The following is a 20,799-nucleotide window of genomic DNA, read 5'->3' as shown; positions in this document are numbered from 1 at the left end:
CAGTAACCAACCCAGGCTTGTACAGAGCACAGAAACGAGACTTATACAACTTCAGTGCCTCTCCATTGGATTTGCCTCCTTAGCATTATTTTCATGGTATTGCTTTCACAAATCCTGTATCTACTAAAGCAAGGAAATGGGATTCTCCATCTGAGATGTTCCCCAGTCAGCCTGTGTGAGCTGTGTTGGTCTGGAAGGCTCTGGGCTGGCGCAGCACGACGTGTCCGCATCCCAGCGGGGCAGTGCAGGGCAGGCACAGTGGGGCTGGTGCCGGTGCCCCGGCTCGGCCCTACGCTGCATCCACACAGCGCTGCCATGCACACGGGGCGGAGCCGGGCACTCCCTCACTGCTCCCTCAGCCCTCCCTCACCGCTCCCTCCGCGGGCAGGGCCCGGCGCCTCCTCCGCCCTCCACGGCCGCGCCGCCCCCTCAGCCTCCGCCCGGCCCGGCCCAGCCCTCCGCCCCCTGAGACCCCGGCGGACGCGGTGAGTGAACGCTGCTCCTCAGCAGGTTCCCCATCTCGCTTCTCCTGTCCGTGTTGCTCCGGCTCCGTCCCTTAGGCCGAGCCGCCCTCAGGGAGCTCCCGCTCCGTGTTCCGCGGCTCGGGGGCTGAGGTGTCGCGGCTGTGCAGCGACTCTGCCTGGGGCTGGCAGGGTGCGGACCCTCGGCCTCTTCACGGTGCCTGCGCTGGCTTTGTGTGTGCCCGCAGCCGGGGCAAGGCAGCTCCCGCAGCAGCCCCGCCGCCAGCAGCTGTTCTTTATCGCCGGGCAGGTCCCTGAGGGAGTTACCCTGCCCTGAGGGTGTCCCGCTGCACTGAGGGTGTTTGTTGCACTCCGCTCGGTCCGGCGCTGCTCCTGCCCCACGCCATCGGGGACAGCTGGTGTGGGGCTCAGGCTCAGCTCGCTGATAGCGTTCAGCGAACGCTGTGCAACTTCCATCGTTTATCCGTAAGTTTCTTCCTTGCCTTTCCCTCAAACAGCTTCACTTGGCTTTCTTTACACCTGTTCTTGGCCGGCGGCCCTGGAGCAGCCCAGCGCGGTGGCGGGGACTGGTTTGGGCTGGCCGGCATCCTTGTAGAGGACAGTGAAAAAGGAAGATGCGAGTTAGAGGGTGAAAATATGTGGCAATTGCTCCTGCTGTGGCTAATCTGCAAAAGGACCAAAATCGCAGCGTTCACCTGTTTAATGCAAGAGGGAAGAGCTCAACTCTGACCCTTTTCTGACACATCATCTGGTTTTAGACTTTGCTGTGCCTTTCCGTTCTTGTGCCTTGCCTCCGGGGCAGTGCTGTGAGCTGTGTGCAGCTGTAATCCGTGCAGGCGCCGCGGGGACGGGGACAGGGACAGGGATAGGCTCTGCCCGTGCCGTGCCAGCGTGCCTGGCATTGCGGGCTTCCCCTGAGCACCCCGGCTGTGCCCCCGCCGCGCTCATCGCTCAGGCACGCCGGGCTCTGCCAGCCCTGGCTCGGCCGCCAGCTGCAATTAGCTGCAGAGCCAATGTGCTTGGAAATACAGCCCTGGGTCATTCGCCACACGTGTAATTACTGCGGGCTACATTTGGGAGGTCAGGAAGGCAGCCCTGGAGAGTTGGTGGCAGGAGCAGTGATTCTATAATGGGGCTGAATTGCTCAGACGCTGGCTGTGTTATGTGTTTTTTATAAACTCACACAGGTAATAATAGCTGCCTCATTTTCCTGGCAGAAAAATTTTTAGGCTACTTTTGTTTTCTGACAGGAAAATGTTTCAGTGAAAATAAGGGTTTGCTGGAATTAGCAGAACTTTTAACTGTGCTACCCCTGTTTGAAAGCAGAGGGTAAAACCCACTTCGGTTGTTTGGGGGTTTTTTTACTGTTGGAATTGCTTAGTCTTGTGTGATTAAAAAAAAAAAAGAGAAAGAAAGGTAAAAATAGAATGAAAATATAAGAAGAAAATACTTTATTGCTCATAAAAAAATCTGTTAAGTTTTATCAAAAATGGAAGACAATATAACTTTAATTTGTTTAATGGATTTGGGGTTTTTGGGTTTTTTTCCCCAGATCATTAATTTAAAACACTCCAGTTTTGATTTTAAATTGGTTTGGGTCATTTTTCAGTATTATAAAATAGTTTTTATGGGAAGTTTTTACTTTGGTCTGTTCTAATGGGTTTGGGATTTTTCTTTAGTGTTAGTAATGTTTTGTAATACAAAAGCTTGTCACAGGGAATGCTTCTGAGTTTGGCAAAGGGTTTAATGATTCACCTCATGTCAGGTGTACTTGAGAAAGTCAGATTGTTCAGCTTTTACCTCAGTCACTTGAAACTGGTTTCCTTAGGATAGAAGAAGCCCTAAGGAAAAAAACAAAAGCAGGGCTGTTGGCAAGGGAAGTGCTCCAACAATTTTGTTCTCACCTCTGATTTCTTTATTCTGCTCTCCTTCCGTGGTGGGTGGACATTTATCATGGGTTTGACATGTATAAACCCGTCACTGATTGTCATATAATTTGGTAATGGCAGGCTAATAACTTAGCTGTGCAGAGAAAACTTCATTAGAGGAAAGAAATAGAACTTACTTTCTTCTGCTCCTCTCGAGGGATTCTGTCACTGTCTACGTAAGAGTGGGTTTCTGTAGGTTGGCGTCCTTTACACACAGCACAAGCTGTACTAAATAGGTCTTTCTGTACTGCAATAAGAATGTCTTTATCCAGGGATTGTACTGGTGTAAAGTGTGTGTCTGTAAATATATGCCTTAGATCACAATGGGAAACTGTGATTTCTTAGGGCAAATATGATCCTGTTTTATGGTAGGGCAGAGTTTAGGAGGTGAGACAGGACATGTTTCTGGTGCCTGAAACTGCTGTCTCAGAGCCTGTATCCTACTTCTGGGTTTGCTGCAGCTTTGCTCCACATCTATAGTAAAATCATTCACACAGGATAAGCAATACTTTGCTGCCCTGTGGTATTTGGCCTGTGTTAAGGAGAGTTGGATACAGCAAAAAAAGGTGAAGCATTATGTTCTTATATTAAACATGCTCTACTATGGAGTATCATGATGGAAACACAGCAGTGTAAATGCTGAGTAGAAGCTGGCCTTCACATGAGAGTGCTCCCTGTGAGGAATCTCAGAGCAAGGAGTTGAGGAGAGGTGGTCCCAGTGTGGGAGGGTTGAGGAATGGACATAGCATGTTCTGTGACAGGACACAGGAGCTCATCTCCTCTGCTGAGCTTGCCTTGAAGCAGTTAAGCTCTGATTCAAAACTCACTGAAGCTGGTACCTTCATCACCCGGGGTTTAATGAGTCCTGGTGCAGATCCCAAGTGATGTGAATGGCCCTGACTCCCTGGATTGTGGTATTGTTTGGGTACGTGCCCCTGAAGTGTTAGCATAAGACGTGTGTCAGGAAAAAAAAGGTGTTGCTCTTTCCTCAGATCCTGAACAACTTTTTCTTCTGAGTCCAAGATGAATGTCTGTCCATCCCTAATTCTGCCTGCCTTTACTGGCCACCATAAGAAAAATCAGCACCTGACTAGAAAAAACAATGAAAGTTCTCATTCCTACTTTGATGTCCTTGTGCTCAGTGCTTGTAAATGGTGTCCAACAAAAACTTTGTAAGAAATCTCTGAAAGTGAAATCAACTTGGTTTCCTAAGAACTTATTGTCTGAGAAGGGTAACATTCATGCTTGGGAGTGGCACTTCTATTTCAGATGAATTTTAAGCATGTGAAGGTTGTCTTTTGTTGCCTTACCCCCTTGCGCTGTGCCAGTGACAATTGCTTTGGTCATCGAGGATATGCTCTATTTTGGGCATTGCTAGGTGTGACTGCTGGGTGAAAGCCAGACAGAGAGATCTGTGGAAGGACAGGATAACAGGGAGTGACAGACGTGGGGAACACCAAGGCATCAGAGGTACCACTGGGGTCTGGGCACTGTGCAGCAGTTTTGTCTTCAGCCCTCAGGAGCAAGGCTGTGGGCTTGCATGGGTCCTTCCCGGGAGACCTGACTGACTGACCCCTGCAGAAATGGGTGCAAGGTGGGAGATGGGCAGAAGGGATGAGAATTTTCTGGGTATTTTTGCATGGATTCTGTGCACCTGCAGAATCAGCTGTGTTCTTTGGAGGATGCTGGAGAATGAGTGAACTTGTCTATCAAACATTAGGTCACTGTGTTCATGGAGGCATTTCAGGTGGGTTCCACACTCTCAGAGCAATCTTTTTAACTTGCTCTTTGAATGGCAATGAACTCTTTCTTAAAACAATGACTTTTTAGGTGTGTTTGCATTAGTGCTGTTTATGACCACGTACCTTGGATTCTGATGAAGGGAGTAGTCAGCTTGAGGGATTTATAATTTTTGGGCAAGTCTCAGCAGCATCTCCTATTTCCTGGGCATTTTCCTGTACTTGACTTTTGCATGCACTCAGACTGTAATTTTGCAATTCAGGGTGAGAGAAAGGTTTTGGGGTTTCAGCAAGGCTTGGCTTTGTCCTTCGCTTGTTTTTTCGAAGACAGTGAAGGCTGAATGCAACCAACCCTTTAGAAAATTCTGCTTTGAACAATAAACTTGGTGAGTAAATAGCTCAGAGGTGTCCTCATTCTTGTAAATATGACTAAAGCATTTATTGACTGTAGTTTCAAACTCTGAGCAATAGTAGTCAGTGATCTTTCGGTGAGATTATGAAAGGTTACTTGAAGAATGCTTCAGATGTTTTTCACTTTGTATAAATCACTTTGTAATTTGCTTACAAAGTGAAATTTGAGTTGCTTATTTTCATTGAGAAGTAAAATAGACATTTTCATCCCAGGCATGGTCATGGTTTTGAGGAGGAAATTATTGAGCAACAGAGTTGACAGATCAGTGCACCTTGCTTCACTTTGAAAAACTATGAAAATGTCGATAAAGCCAGGATACAAAGTGAAGAAATAGTAACCCACATTGCAGTGCACCTTGCTCACCAGAGCAAGGGTTGGTTTCTACACTGCATTTTATTTGTGTGGTGGTTACACAGGGCTTCAGCGTCACAACTTGTGTGGTTTCTCTTCTTTGCTTGGGTAACCTGACAAGAGACATTGTTGCTGAAGCACACAGGAGGGCAAGGGAGGCACGTTTGTCTCCTTCCCAGAGCTTTGAAACCGGGATTTGGGCAGGTTTGTTGGTAGCAATGCAGCAACCCCAGAGCTGGCACTCATCCTCTGGCACTGCTGAAGCTGGGGCTCTACGTGTTGATGTCCTAGCCCTTCTACTTGACATAAAGCAACCAAAGAATTTTTCTCCTGATGTGTAGGTTTTGCTAATATCAGTTAAAAATATATATTTGTGTAAAAGCATTAGGAGACTTTCTGTTCCTTTGAAATAATAGAAGGAGCATATTTGAGAAGGAATTGATACTCAACATGCCACCCATGTTTTAGAAGCCAGTGCTTTGTAAAAGGGGCTGGGGCAAACACAGCAACCAGTCTTTTTTCTGAGGTGAGTGAATGATGACAGCTTGGGTGTGTATTGAGGAATTGTTATGATACCTGCTTCTGTGGGAGAAAAAAATCTTCCATTTACATGACTTTCAGTTTGACAGGAATACTACAATTGCTCTTTGATACTTAGTCCTGTGTTATATGTCTGCTGAATCTTCTTGCAACATTGAATTGAACTTACTTCTAAAGGATCAAAACATACCTTTGTTTGCTTGTGAAATATGCTTCACAATATGCACCAGGCAGATGCCAATGACTGCAATTTAAAAATATGCAAAAGCTGTGTAGAGATAGGGAACTGGGAAGTCCCCAGTGCATCTGAAGCAAGCAGCATCTGGGATTCATAAAGCTAAGCACATTGCATTGACAAGATCCACTGTTGAGTGTAGAGATGTGTGAGAATAACTCGGTGTCTCAGTGTAGTTACATTTTATGGTGGTGCTTACAGCTATTTTATATGTTCTGATCTGAACAGTGTATTTGGGCCATTGGTTATAGTGCCAGTGTTCATCCCCGCTGGAAACAATGACTAGGTCATGACCTGACTGGCCAATTATTCTGCTCAAATCTATTCTGTTACCATAACACATTGCTGAGGAGGTGTATCCCAAGGAATAATGTGAGTTCTCCTCTTCTCCTCATCCAGAAGCAGCCCAGCATCATGCACAGATGCTCCAGGGTACCAGTGCGAGGCTTGTCTTTTCAGAGCTCACAGACATTATCAGCTTAAAAGATTGTGTTCAGGAAACAAACTGCAGTTACACAGAGTAACACCTGCAGCACATGCTGCTGGTGTTCTCATTTGAAACATGTGACAGAAGATGTGCTGACAGCTCTGCAGAGGCAATCACAGCACATTTTTCTAGCAGCAGTTCCAAAGCCTGTGTGCTTCAGGAGCATTGCCTGACCTGAGAAAAAGGAAGCTGAGCCTCCTGGTCCCCTGGCTCAGGATCTGAGGGAGTCTGTAATGCTAATTAGTGTCATGTGAAGCCTTTATTGTCCAGAACATTGTAAAATTATTATTTACAGTAATTTCACGATTATATGCCGCACCATTTTGACTAAAGTTTTGGTCCATACCCGGAAGTGCAGCTTGTATTCCGGAGCAGCTAATATATGAAAAAAAGTTCAGAAATTTGCCAACCGGAAATGTGAGCACGCAGCAGCTCCAAGCTGAGCCGGCCCTGTCCCGAGCAGGGCCAGGGCCGCCCCCAGCAGCCACGGGGGAGGCGGGGCCGGCCGCGGCGGTGAGGGAAGCCGGGCCGAACCCGCACAGCCCTGAGCTAGTAAACCCCACGTTCCCGCGATTCTGTTATTAATTGGCAACTTTTTGAAAGTTGCACACGGATCCTCGCTGCGAACAAAAGTGCGGGTTACAATCTGGTGCGGCTTATGTATGGACAAAGAATGAAATGTTGCCAACACCCAGGCGTGCGGCTTATAATCAGGTGCGGCTTGTAATAATGAAATTACTGTAGTTTTCCTTTCATCACATTTGTGTTTCTTGGTGTGTTCTGTGCTTCTAGTTAGGTGTGGGGGCCAAGAATCTCCTTCACTTTGAGGTGCTCATCTCTTTCCAGATTTGAACCGTCACTATTTGGCTGAAACTACTGAATTAGGTGTTTTGATTGTTCAGTGGTAACTTTGACCATGAATGAGCTGCAATGGATCCAAAGTGCCTATACCACAAATGTGTGTTACTGAGACTTAGCCTCCTACAAGATGTAATGAATGTCATTCCTCATTAATATTCTAGTTGCATCATCCTTGAGCATCAATGAAAGACCAAGAATGGCTTTCTTCAAGCAGCAGAAGGTGGAGGATGTTTACGAGATCGGGGAGGAGCTGGGAAGGTAAGGCCAGGTGGCACTGGTGACACCACACTGTCCCAAAAGCTGGCACTGGGGTGTTTGATGCTTCCTTCGACTGACTGCCCAAATCAGTTATAGTGTGCTGCAATACAGCACACACCTCCACAGAGTCTAACCCCACACTTTGGATGGGATTTTTTGTAGTTTTTTGGGCTTTTTTTTCTTTAGATTAAATGTGCTAACTGTTTTTCCTATTTCTTTTCTTGCGACTAGGACAACAAAAGGTATGTTTGCGTTGTCTTTTGTAGATAGGTATCCCCTGTGTCCGTGCTTTAGACTGGAGTTCAGGTGCAGTTCTGGGAGCCAGCTGGGAGCCAGGAGCCTGTGCTGCTGCCACCACAGACACAGAACTTTCACTTGGCTGCTGTTTTAGCAGCACTCCACAGCACTGCTCTTTCCAGCTGGCTCCAAGCACTGACATCACATGTTTATATGTGCCTGCAAAAATAGGTATGAGCCTGAAAGTCCTGAAAGGCTTTTACCTCTAAGATCTTCAGCTGGACTGGTTAATGCTTGTATATACCTTTTAATGTATAAAGGTTTATCCACAGGTATTAATTTTTATGTATATAACTTTTAATGTATAAAGGCTTATCCAGATATTAATTATAGGGGTAGTTACCAACTGTGACCATGCTTAACCATGAGCACCTGCTGAAACACTGCTGGGTTTGTGCAGTGGCTGCCCCAGTCATGGGCAGCACCCAGAGCTCTGGCTGAGGATGGCTGATTTCCAGTCCGTGTACAACCCTCTTGTGTCTTTCATTTTAATATGCAAATTGCAAAATTAGGGCTACACACAGGTTGGCTTCTTTTCCCAAAGCCTGGCAGTTGGTTTTGATAAATGACTGTGTATGTGCCATCACTCTTTTTCAAGGGCCAGTACAGTAATTTCACGACTATAAGGCGCACCCTTTTGACTAAAATTTTGGCCTGAACCCAGAAGTGCGCCTTATAGTCCGGTGCGCCTTATATATGGGCAAAGTTCAGAAATTTGCCAACCCGGAAGTGTGAGCTGCGAGCTGTGGGGAGAGCCAGCAGGGCCATGGCTGCCAGGTGGAGGTGGGGCTGTGGGACTGCCACTGCCGGATGGAGGCGGGGCTGCGGAGCCGTGACTGCCTGTGCAGGCGGGCCTGGGGCCCCGTGGCTGCCGGGTGCAGGGGGGGCCTCGGCCAGCAACTGCATGGGGGGAACTGGAGGTGGATTCTCGCTGCAAAAAAAGTGTGCCTTATAGTCCGGTGCGCCTTATATATCGGAAAAAGTTTGGAAATTTGCTGAAACCCGGAAGAGCGCCTTATAATCTGGTGCGCCTTGTAGTCGTGAAATTACTGTAATTGAGTTCCATCAAAACACTGCAGTTGAGCTGTATCCCTGCTGAATTATTTTTTTTCATTCTCAACCATTTAATCTTTAGAGTTTTGAGAAGACTTCTTTGAAGGGAAGAGGGATTGGGATTTGTTTGGTTATTTGTCCTTCCCTCTCAGGTAGGCCATAACTACTAAATTTCCTATAACTGCTTACTTTTAAGTACTGCCTAGTTCTGAGAGTCTCAGTCTGACAGTGAAAACCTGACAACAGTGAGCAGAAAAGGAATTCACTGTGTGTATGCAGGGTGTACGAGGTGTGATTTTTAACCTAGAAGGCCGTAGGTTAAACAGCCAAACTACGAATATGAGAAACTGAAGACTGAGTAGTTTATTTTTACTTTGGTTTCTGAATTGGTTTTAGCAATCTTTTGAGATGATGAGTATCATTCTCCAAGCTGAAGGATAGTGGGGGTTTTGAGAGGCTGCTTGAGGTTTGTGTGGTCAAGCAGCCCTCCTCCTCTTCAGGCTGCATGTGTAGTGTCACATTGTCCTTGTCAGGGTATTTTCACTTTCAGGTTTTGTGTGTTAAATGTGCAGGGTCAAGTGAATCATCACGGCTCTTTATCTCCAAGCAGTAACTGCTGATAAGGGCCAGTGACAAACGATGTCTTGCTTTGCTAGAAGGAAGTTAACATGCTGGACACACTGCAGTGACTGATCTTTTCCAATGCTGGCTGATGCCCTTAGAGCCTGTGGATGTCTTTTATTAGTTCAGTTTGCAACAAGCTGTTAGTTACTGACAGGTAGAGACAGGTTAAAGGATTCATTTATTATCACTCCAGCAGCAGAAATCATGAAACAAATGTTTGAAAACAACATCTGTGAAGAGTCTGTCCTGTTCATGTCCTCCTCACTGAGTCTGTCACTTCTTGAGAACAAAACTAGTTGTTGACCTAGGCCTAGTGCCTGCTTTAGCTGGGATTCAGCCATGAGGTAAAACAGAGGATGTCCCTGACAGAGGCAGCACCTGTTGGTGTGAAAGTCTGCACAGCACTCAGGAAAGGATGCTCCCACCACAGAGGCAAAGGCTGAACTCTGCTCTGGTGATGAAAGAAGGCACTTCCTGTCCCAGTGCAGCATTGAGGGTGACCACAGCAGAGCTCCCAGCTCCAGCAGAGCCCTGCACACAGCAAGTGCAGCACACTCTGCCCAGTCAGACCATCCTGGGGCTGCCAGTGCAGCTGTCACCATGCCAAGGCACGGCTGTGACACAGAGAAGCCATTCTGCAGAGAGGGGAGCAGGCTTTCCCTGCTGCAGCTGTGTGCTCTGACCAGCTGCTCAGCTTCAACATTCTCTCTGTCTTTCAAACCTTAATCTTACACCAACCTCTGTTGCTCAACTTCTCCAAAGGGTACACGCAGGGAGCAATCTGTCAGGCATGTGGCATTAGAGACAACTTGCTGATGGCCTTGTTCATTACAGCAGCTCTGGGAAGCTTATGCTGAATGTGTGCAGTACTTCAAATATACATACATAATTGTGTTGCTTCCCTCAACACAGTATCAGTCTTTCCCCTTTCAAGTCTGTGGGGACTGAGATTCTCTAGCCATAGCTGAAAGGAAGCTTAAAAAGAAGACTCCAAAGGGAATTTAGCAAATTCCAGCATTATAAAGAAATAATACAGCTTTAACAATTCAGGCTGTTTTGAGGAGGGTTCTGGCCTAAGCCATTTGCAGGGACATTAATGGCCAGTGATTTGATCAGTGGAAATACTCCTTGAAAAATGTGGAGAACTGAGGACTAACTTGTCTTCTTGGGAATATGCAGCAGGTCAAATAACTGTTGGATTTTGTGGCAAGGGAGGTGACAACAGGAGCCAGCCAAGAATGGAAAGTTTTAAATCAAGGGCAGAGTAGGCCCAGAGAAAGAACAACTGCCCTGCTGAGCTGGGGATATAGTTTCCAGGAAAGTGGCAGCAATAAAACTCACTGGAAGGCCTTTAATTTAATGTTTCAGTTGTTGTGTTTTGGATGGGTAGCTGTGGCTCACTGAACAAAAAGCATTGTACAGACGTGCTGGAGCCCTTTCCAGCTGTACTAGCAAACACTGATGGTAGTGTAGGTACTGGAATTTGAGATGTGCAGTGTGATTTATAAAAGGATGTGCCATAGAGTCACTAATCTGTTCCCCAAATGTGGTGCCAGCCAGGCTGTGAGAGCTGTTGACATCTGTGCCTTCTGGGCACTGTCACTGCTGCGTGTCAAGTTGGGGCTGAGGGTAGGAAGTGAAGTGTCATGGAGCTTTTCCCAAGGCATTTTGTGACAGTGCCCATTGAGAAAGTGTGTTCCTGCAGGGTGGTGTGGGCTGGCACTGCTGCCCTGGGCCAGTGTCCTGCTCCTGTCTCAGCTCTGCAGGACTGGCACTTCACAGAGGGCAGCAGGCAGACCTCTGAGTGCTGTTTCTGGGCATGGAAGTCTCCCTTTCCTTCACTGCTGTCCTTTCACTTTAGGGAAGGGGCTCTGCCTTCCCACCTGCCACTCCAGTTTCTTGCCTGTCTCAGTAACTGGGAGCTGTGCTCATCCCTCATCTCCCTGGGTCAGTCAATGCCTTCATGCAGAAAATAATCACTGTGATTTCTGTTGGTCAATTTGGGCATAGCTGAGCCTCCAGTTTCTCAGCCCTGCTGACCTGGGCTGTGGTTTCATGGCTAAAGCCAAGCTCCATCTTTCATCAGTACCTTGTTATGTCTCCTGTAGTTCCCCATCTCCAGCTATGAGTTCCTGCTCCCTCTGTGTTTGTGTGTGGAGGATCAACTCTGCTGTCTGGGAGAAGAGAAACCCCATTTTCAGAGTGAAGCTTTAAAGAACAGCAAATGCAGCATTTTACCTGGGATGATGGGACCTTGGAGCCTGGCACAAGTCGCTGTTCTGACAGTGTAACTATTTGTTTATGTAGTGAAAACAAAAAGCAGAGATAACCCAGGTGTTCTTTGTAGGGCAGGAGCCTGGAGATCTAGGATAAAAAGTCATAGCCCCCAGCTAGTGGGACTCTCCCTGCTAAACAGAGAGCTGTGGTTGCAGCTGGGAGAGTTACCCTTAACTCACACCACACAGTGTCTTCATACCAGGAATGCTTTTTTCTAACTTTGCTCAGTACTGTGCTTTCTCAGACACGAGCTTTAACTCTGTTCTTTGATTAGTTTGCACTTTGAATTGTTCTTTAAATTTTGAGGAATAACTTTTGATTATTTTATTTTACAACACACACAAAGCAGGTCTTCGTGTTTGATGCAAAATACTAGTTTAATTCCTGAGGACTACCCAGCACTTCTGTTAATGTTTCTTGTTACAAATCTTCTAACTTGTGTTTCATGTATGTGAATCTTCTGCTGAAACAGCTTTGGCATCTGGTACTGACCAAGTTTTGGCATCTTGGTCACAATCACTGTGATTGTTATCAGCTGTCTGATACAGTCACTGTCACTGAATTTTTTCTTTTTAGTCCTTCTAGCAGGTTTCCCTATTAGTTTTTAATGCCACCTTAAGTGTTTCCAAAATAAAATATTTGTTACAGAAAGTACAGAGAAAGTGGAATGTTTTGTTGTTTGGCTTTTTCCTAATAACACAGTTGCTCTACATACAGTAACAGAAGAGCTGGCCTTGGCCTCACTTTGTAAGAAAGCCACACATTCCTTATCATCAGCATCCACCTGGATGATGGAAGTGATCTCAGTGTATCTCCTCAGTCCCTGTCTGGCCCTGAGAGAGTAATTAGAGATGGATGACCTCTGTGGTAGTGTTCACAAAGCTCAAATTTTGTGATGTATTTAACCACTGAATATTTAGTAGAATATTAATCCCAGGGAAAATACATTGAATATTAATCTCAATCTTTGTTTTGCCATTTCTGTAAAAATAAAACTAATCTTTCCATTTTACATTGCAGTAGAAAGCAGATGGAAATTTCAACAGCTGAGAAAATGTACTCTGTATAGTATTAATTCCATACTTTTAAAATGAAAAATATTACTTATGAGTAAAAATGCACATGAAATAAACATAGTGCAGCTCAAATTCTCACAGTGATAAAGTACTGGACAAATTGTTAAGATGGATGCAGAACAGAGGTCACAGGTACTTGTCTGATGGTCAAGTTTGATTGATCTCAGGTGACATCTGTGCATCTTTCTTAAGACTCTGCACCACCAGTTTGAACCAGAGTGAAGACCTGATGTAATAGCTGAGCAGTGAAATGGGAGTTTCAGCAACCTTCTGCAGTTTTGGCCTTACAGATAATTTCCTAAAGTCTTGAATGAAATGCCAGCACAGTTTCCATCTGCACCTTTGCACACCTGGGTGGGTTTGCACCTTTGCATGCACACAGGTGGGTTTGCACCTTTGTGCACCCAGTGCAGCGTGCTCACCCTCCCCACGCACAGGACACTGCCCTGCTGTGGCTCCACACGCAGAGGAAAAGCTCATCAGATCAGCTATTCCTGCTGAGCATGAGTCAGCTGTGACCTTCCCTGGCGCTGCACTCTGCTCACTGCCACTCTGAGTGCTGATACCCAATACCAAAAGCCAAGTCTGATAAGCAGGGAACATTTGTCATCATCTGCATTTTATTCTTGAGCTTCAGCTTACACCAAAAGCTTGCCAGAACTGCTGGGCTCCTGCTCTCAGTGCTGACTCTGCAGCTCCAGCCTCAGGAGGAGCTGATAAGGGCCACTGTGGAGTTGGAAAGTTTCCAAACACATTCAGCAGTCCCAGGAGATGCTGTTGAGGGTTCAGTAGATGGCACAATTTCTTGTGACTCTTGGCTAGGGACCCCACAAGGTGTTTAAGGTATTAATTGTGTTACTGTACTGAATAGCTTGTAATAATTCATAGCACTGTTCAGAAACATTAGATTTCTCATACTTTCTTTGAATTTCAAATGAGCTACTCTCTGCTTATTCCAGTAAACCAGATCCTTCTGTTAGAGTCATTATTCTTCTACTCTTGTTCCTCTTTTCTGCCCCTGGACACGGAAATCACCTTTGGGTCTGGGTGTGTTGTTACCTTTGTGTGGATTTAGTGAGAAGGGGATGAAAGGTGCCAGACAGTGACTTTGTCAGAGACAGGATATGTCCAAAGGTGCTCAGCACTTCCCTTCAGGAATACTGGAACTTATCCCACAAAGTCTCTGTGCTCTAGAGCACTACACAATCAGTAAAGCATGAGCTGTGAGTGAAAATGCCACCATGTTCAAAAGTTGCAGCTCATTTCTTTTTTTATTTCTACTACTTTTTAGTAGTCAAGCAAAATTCCTGTTTAATGCCTTATTTAAAAAATTTTTTCATCATTCTGTTATAATCTGGCATCAGGTAGTTTCAGTTCTGTATAGTTGCTTTAGGAAAGATTACTACTTCCTTTGCATTTTGTTTGGGGGGAAAAAAAAGGAAACAAATAAACCAAAATTCAGTTTTATCTGAATTTTTATCTGAAGCTTTTATCTGAAGCTTAAACAGAAGTACAGTGACATTTGTGACAGTTTTATTTTTAAAACTCTTTATGAAGTTAGAGGAGGTGCCATCAGAGTATTTAACAGAAGAGGTTTTGGGTTTGGTTTTTTAGTTTTATTCATAAAGCCTTACAGAAGCAGTGAGATACTTTCTCTTTGGTGGCCTTGCCATGAAATTGCTGATTTGCTGTTTCAACTATCCTACTCTAATTTCTTTATAAATGCTCTGCTATTTGTTTTCCTATTTATTTACTGCTTAGGTCAAATTTCTGCTGTACCAAAGTCCTGGTTTAGTCCAAAACAAAAAGTCTATAAAAATAAAATTACTGCAAGTTATTGTAATTTACAGAAAGCTTTTCTGTCTTTATAGTTGTGACTATGGAATTCCTGCAAAAACCCTCCAGGAAAGTGCTTTTATTGCATATATTTTGTGAACCTTGCATGCCCTTTGGTTGATCTTCGTAAATGAACTGAAAGCATAAAAATGGATTCCCAGTGTTGTTCCAGGCAGACTGCTGTCCTCTCTGCTGGGAAGAGCACTCAGTGCAGTTACAAAGAGCAGAAGTCATCTCTGAAGTATAAGGAAAGAGGGAGGAGAGAATTTAGCTTAATAAAACTATGGTTGAGCAATTACTCTAATGACTTGAAAAAAAAATAAGGCTGAAAAATATGTTTTCCTCGAATTCAGCAAGAATTCTCCAGGGCTTTGCTTTGAAAGTTAGCAAAAAATACAACCATAAATGGATAAAATTTTCAGTATATTTTTTCCAAGAAAAAGAAATAGAAGTGAAAAAGATGGAAAAGTAACTGGTCATCTCAAGCTTAGAAAGGCTGCATCTTATTAAAGCTAACCCAAATTTAATAGTGGCAGAAAGGCATGATGAACAAAACAGTTGACATAAAAACAATGGATGTAACTGAGAATGAATTACCCTCTCTGCTGAACTAACCACACCAGCCTTGAATGTGGAGAACCTGTGCTCAGGTTGGCTAAGCACTGTTATTGTGGCTATGTTTATGTCTATTCACTCATGCATGTACACACCATGATTTCATCATGTATTTTTAGTATTTTTAAACCAACATGCATTCACGGTACTGCCTGTGAATATAAGGAGCTTAAAACTGGTTTAGGTGCTATTTGATTTTAATTTAGCCTCCTGTCAGCTCATGTGTTCTTGTGCAGGAGCACCTAGTGAATAAAATATGAATGGTTATAATTGCACTTTTAGTGATACCTAGAGACATGAAATTAATTTGTGTCCTTACCCCATATAATGTTATTTCATTTCCAGTAGCAGTACTTGTATTCTACAGACCTGTGGAAATGAGGTACAGAAGGAGCAAGGTGTTACTTTTCATCAAGTGTGTAGGAACCTAATTACTGTTAAAGTCAGTGGGAGGCTGCCTAAAATCCCTTGCAAATCTGTTCCTGAGTAAATTGTCCTGGCTTGCATGGGGAGTTGTGTCACCTCTTGACTGGCAGAATTCCAGAGCACTGTCCTTTGCCAGGTTCATTTACTTCTCAAAGAACCTGTTGAAAACATATTTCACTCTAAAGTGTATCTGTCAATGTGCTCATATATGTAATGTCTTTTATGGGAATTTCAGGTTTTAACAAATCATCATCATCATCATATATTTTAGAATTCTTTCATGAACAAAATGAAGTTGAATATAAACAGGACATGAAGAAATAGACTGAACATGCAGAAATGGAACATACGTTTGGTATTTGTGGAATAAATGGTTTGCTCTTCTCAGATGACAGAATCAGCTTCCTGACTTCACCCCTCAGGCCTCAGGAAGCCTGATTGGAGTCAGGTAACCTGAACTGTCATCTCAGCACTTTGCTTACATCTTCTCAGTGTTTTGAGAAGAACTCCTGAGCCAGGCAGTGTTTCAGGGACATCGGAGGAAGGCTGGAATAAACCTATACCCATGCAAGCAGTTGCTAAAGGTCTCTCTTTATTCTTAAGCTGTAGAGCAGCAGCACTGCTGGGCACTGGGACATTCCAGACTGGAGCTACACTGCTCTTGCTCTCAGGTGACATTTTGCCCCAGAGCATTACCCTCCAGCATTACCAATATTAAAAAGAAACTCGGGCAAAGAGCAAGAAGTTGTCCTGTTATTCTGGATTGCCCATCTTCTGTCTTCCCACATCCTTTCCACATCCTCTCCTGAAGTGCATGATGATTGAACAAGCTGAACTTGTGCTCTTCTAAAGCATGCTTCTCAAAATAGACTCCAAAACCACCCAGTAATATTGTCTCTGTGTTCTTATCCAGTGACAAACCTCCTACATGATAGCAATGCAAATGATGGGTTGTCTCCATTGCTGGGATAAATCCCATCATTACTGATGGACAGATTTGATCTTGTACCTAATTATATTCTAGCTTATACAATGCAGCTGCTGTTGTTCATACTTGTGAACTGTTTCCACAATTGAGGATTCTCAGTGTGACAAGGCTGTTACACAGCTGTCCAAAATATTTCTGGAAGGGAAAAAATGTAACTTCTTGGAAAAAAACATTTTAGAAATTAGGAATTGTGGTGTCATTAATTTGGAAAAGACTCCAAAACCCAATGTCAAAGCAGTGCAGAGGCAGTTTCTCTGGGACAATGCTGTGGGGGACAAAGCCAAAGGCTTTACTGAGGTCCAGGTAGGCTCCATGCAGGAGTGTCAGCCTCTGATCTTGTCCTGTGTGTGTTGTAAATGCTTCTGTTCGTGATCCAAGTCATCTTCATTTCAGTACTGTACTAAAACCTACGAATTCTGGCAAGGTCCTTTGACTGAAATCTGGCTATCTGAGCTGTGAAATTTAGTTTCAAGTCTAAGATCATGTACAAATGCCCCATATGAAGTTATCTAAATGGTTTAATTTCTCAGTGCTGTAAAGTGAGGTGTCAGAGAGACATGCTTTCCTTCCTTCTGATTTTTTCCTAGCCTAGGTCTTTTGGAAGCTGACAGAGTTTGGTTCTTATGGTCTGAATGTAGATGAATGAGAAGGCACAAAACCACTGTTGTCTTGCTCCTGACCTTACAGTCTCTCTAGTTAACAAGATATTCAAAGTGTTTGACTCTGATTGTAAAATGCCTGTGAGGATCCTCGTTTCAGAGCTGGATGGACCTCCAGAAGCTATAAATTGGTAATTGCATTGTGTCTGCCTTGAATGTTCAGGCTAAGAAATTGAGCATTTATCTCCTTCCCTGGGGCTTGCAACCTCTTCTCCTCAGTCCCAAACTATCCCAAGTAAAGACTTGTCTGCAAAAACCTGTTTTTAAGGGAGATTTTTCAGTCAGGGAAATGGCATGAAGGCTGGGCCAGGAGCAGCAACTGTGTGTGTTAGTGGCCACACATGCAGGGGAGCAATAGCAGATTACAAGGGAATTGGTACTGTTATAGTTGTGGTCTGGGACAATTACTTATGTCAAAGGAGAAGACAGCAATTCCTGTGCTGTGTCATTATTACTCTTGTAAGCTTTTGCATAAACAGAAATGTACAGAATCCACAGTATCACTGGAATTTTTAAATGCAAAAGTGACTGTGTTCATTCCCATAATCAGCACTCATAAAAAATATTTTCTCCTGAACTTTGACAAAATTTGTCCCTAGAGAGGATTCAAGGAAACCAGCTCAGGAGCATTAATACCATGTTTCTTCAGAAAGTCTGAACCAAGTAAGATGCATGTCTTGCAAAGTATGATCAAACAAACAAGAAAAACATGAAACCCATGATGTTTTACTCAAGCAGCTCTCAGCACTACAAAACAAACTCCTTTAGTAGAATACTTAAGGCAATTTGGGGATTTTGTAGTGAGGATTTCTCTAGGGTTTGCAGATAATGATAAACGCAGGAGAAATATGAATCAAGCAAAGCTTGATTGACAAAGATTGATGTGACAAACGGCCACAGCCTCTATTCGATTCCTTGTTCTGAAAGGGATCAGTACACTTGCCCCATCTGTTCCTGCCTCTCTCCTGAGAAGGCTTTAGGATATACATGAAAATGAAAGCCTAAAAGAAGTGTGTCAGGCTGGCTGGCATTTGTTTGAACTCTGAAATGAGAGGCTGCCTCTGCCATAGGGGGGGAGCCTTTGAGAGCACTTGAGCACCAAAGTAGCAGCCTTAATTTTTAATTTCTTCGCCTTTGTATGTTTAAGACAGGCTTCAATCAGATGGCTGTGTTGATGAAGCACTAAGTACAGCATCTAATTGCTGTGTGTTCTGCATAATTTAAATACCAACTGTACTTGCATTTCTCATTTACTGAGCCAGTGAATGGTATAATAATATTGAAAACAGAACAGCTCAGTGCTTACACAGTGTGGTTGTGGGGGGTGCACTTAATTAAGAGTTTGTTGTGATTCTTATAAAGAGATCCTGTCTGCTAAAATCACAGTAGCTAAAGGTTATGGTTACCTGTAACATGAGTTTTTTCCTTCCAAGGATATCATGTCCTGAATGAAGAAGCATCTGACACTAAGTTTGTATTCTGGGACTGGAAATCTGCCAATTCCTAAGTGATAAGGCAGGAATTTTGCAGTTGGACTACATTAGATGCCACAGTGAGGAAAATTTTGTTAGCATGCCTTTTAACCTTAATGCAGCCACTAATAGCAGTACTATTTGGTATAGTGAGAAATTCTTTGTCCTTGAGGTGCAGTGAGAAACCTGCACTTACTGTAGTTGTAGTTACAGCCGAGATATCAAGTGAATGCATAAATATGAATAAACATTTTTTAAAAATTTGAAAATTTGTTACTGGATGCCAGTTTTGCATTTCCAAACAGTTATAATTCCTTTGAGTTGTTCTCTAGGGACTATTCTTAGGACAAATATTTTAATGTATATGTTCCTTCAGAACACACAGTGGTGTGTTGAAGACTTGAATACCTTAAGCATTACCGAGTAAAGCAGTGGTAACTTGAACCTTTTGAGTCAGATCTTTTTTATTTGAACATGAACTGTTTTTTAGAGGTTTTAACCCCTTTTGTCAGTCATGATTTGGTTTTGCTAAATTTCAGACACAGTAGGAGGTTACCTTGTTATGCCTTTGAGTGCAGAGTGCCGACAGTCCTCAGTCTTGTACCAAGGACAAACTCAGCAGTGCTGCTCAGGGCTTGCGGGATCAGGGCTGGCTCGTTTGGGAAGCTGTTGTCTAAAAAGCTGAAGAGCATTTGTGTTGGCTCCCTGTCCTTGCAGTGGCCAGTTTGCTATAGTGAAGAAGTGTCGGGAGAAGAGCACGGGGTTGGAGTACGCTGCCAAGTTCATCAAGAAGCGACAGAGCCGGGCCAGCCGGCGCGGGGTGAGCCGCGACGAGATTGAGCGCGAGGTCAGCATCCTGCAGCAGGTCCTGCACAGCAACATCGTCCAGCTGCACGACATCTACGAGAACAAGACTGACGTGGTGCTCATCCTGGAGCTGTGAGTAAGGGCCTGCCTGCCCTGCAGGGCTGCCTGGGCTGAGCAGGGACCAAAGAGCGCTGCAGAGGCTGCTGGAGCACAGGGGCACTGATAAATGGAGCTGCTGCTTTGTTCTGAGGCTTCACAGATCTAGGCAGGGGCACTGAGGGAGGTTGGTGGTTCCCCCGCTCATCCTGGGGATACAGGTGCACCTGAACATCAGCTGAGGTCATTCCATACTGAGCCAGGCAATCTTGACAACAGTTTGCTAAGGGAAGGATTACCTCATGTGTGCCTAGGCTGCCCTGCCATGAACCCTGGAGGAAGTACAAGTAGCCACTGAATGCTCCTTTCATTTTCTTCCTGCTTTCATCTCTCTCAATATGTGTGAGGACAAACAAGCCTTTTCCAAAATTCACAGCCCCCATATTGTCCTCATTTAGATCAGTTAGAGGAGAAAAGGGGAGGAGGGCAAGGGAAAAGGATGAAGAGCAGCAGGATGGGAATGAAGAAAAGCTGTTTACTCTTATGCCACCATATGAGGGGGACAAACCACTGCCATTTACAGTAATTTCACGAATACAAGCCGCACTGTTTTGACCAAAATTTTGCTCTCATACCGTGAAAGCGGCTAATATTCAGGTGCGGCCAATATGTGAATAATTTTCTGACATTTTCAACCCTGGGAGTGCAAACCAAGTCAGTGCAAACTGCAAAGGCGAGCTCCTGCCAGTAAAACCCTGCATTTACGCGGTTGTTACAAACTGATACTCTGTTGCGCAGCAGGTGGAGCTGCTCTGTGCAGGCAGCACAGGGGGTGGGGAAGGCGGGGCAGCTCTCTCCTGCTGGCCCCACGGCTCGGGGAAAGTAGGGGCAGCTCTCTCCGCTTGGCCCCACGGCTCGGGGGAGGCAGGGACAGCTCTTTTCTGCTGGCCCTGCGGCTCGGAGGAGGCAGGGACAGCTCTCTCTGCTTGGCCCCGCGGCTCGGGGGGCTCCCGTCCCCATGTGCCGCCGCCGCAGGAGCAGGCAGGCTCCATCCCCGGCTCCCATGGCCGCCGCAGGTGCTGGCAGGCTCTGTGCCCCCCCTGCCGCCGTGGGGCAGTGCCGAGCTGGGCCACCCAGCCCTGTCTGCAGCCCCGAGCCCTCACGGCCTGAGCCGAGCCAGTAAACCCCGCCCTGCCGCGGTTCGGTTACTAATTGGCAACTTTGTTGCACGCAAGTCCTCGCTGCGAACACAGAGCGGCTTATGCTCGGGTGCGGCTTAT

The 20,799-nt window shown here is 45.0% G+C and overlaps 1 protein-coding gene across 3 annotated transcripts in view; it reads left to right on the top strand.

Annotated features, from left to right (window-relative positions):
• Positions 1-430: 430 nt before the first annotated feature.
• Positions 431-20,799, top strand: part of DAPK2 (death associated protein kinase 2) — a 40,977-nt gene continuing 20,608 nt past the window's right edge. For 2 of the 3 annotated variants that reach the window (XM_033070877.1, XM_033070875.1), the window contains exons 1-3: positions 431-485; positions 7,197-7,293; positions 19,334-19,555. In XM_033070877.1, coding sequence (XP_032926768.1) covers positions 7,232-7,293; positions 19,334-19,555 — 284 coding nt within the window. In that variant the 5' untranslated portion in view covers positions 431-485; positions 7,197-7,231. The other variant, XM_033070876.1, reaches the window with a different exon arrangement.

Source organism: Catharus ustulatus, chromosome 12 (assembly GCF_009819885.2).
Source record: "Catharus ustulatus isolate bCatUst1 chromosome 12, bCatUst1.pri.v2, whole genome shotgun sequence".
NCBI classification, from domain to species: Eukaryota; Metazoa; Chordata; class Aves; order Passeriformes; family Turdidae; genus Catharus; species Catharus ustulatus.
Note: the sequence above shows the minus strand (reverse complement) of the source record. Positions and strands in the feature narration are given on the sequence as shown.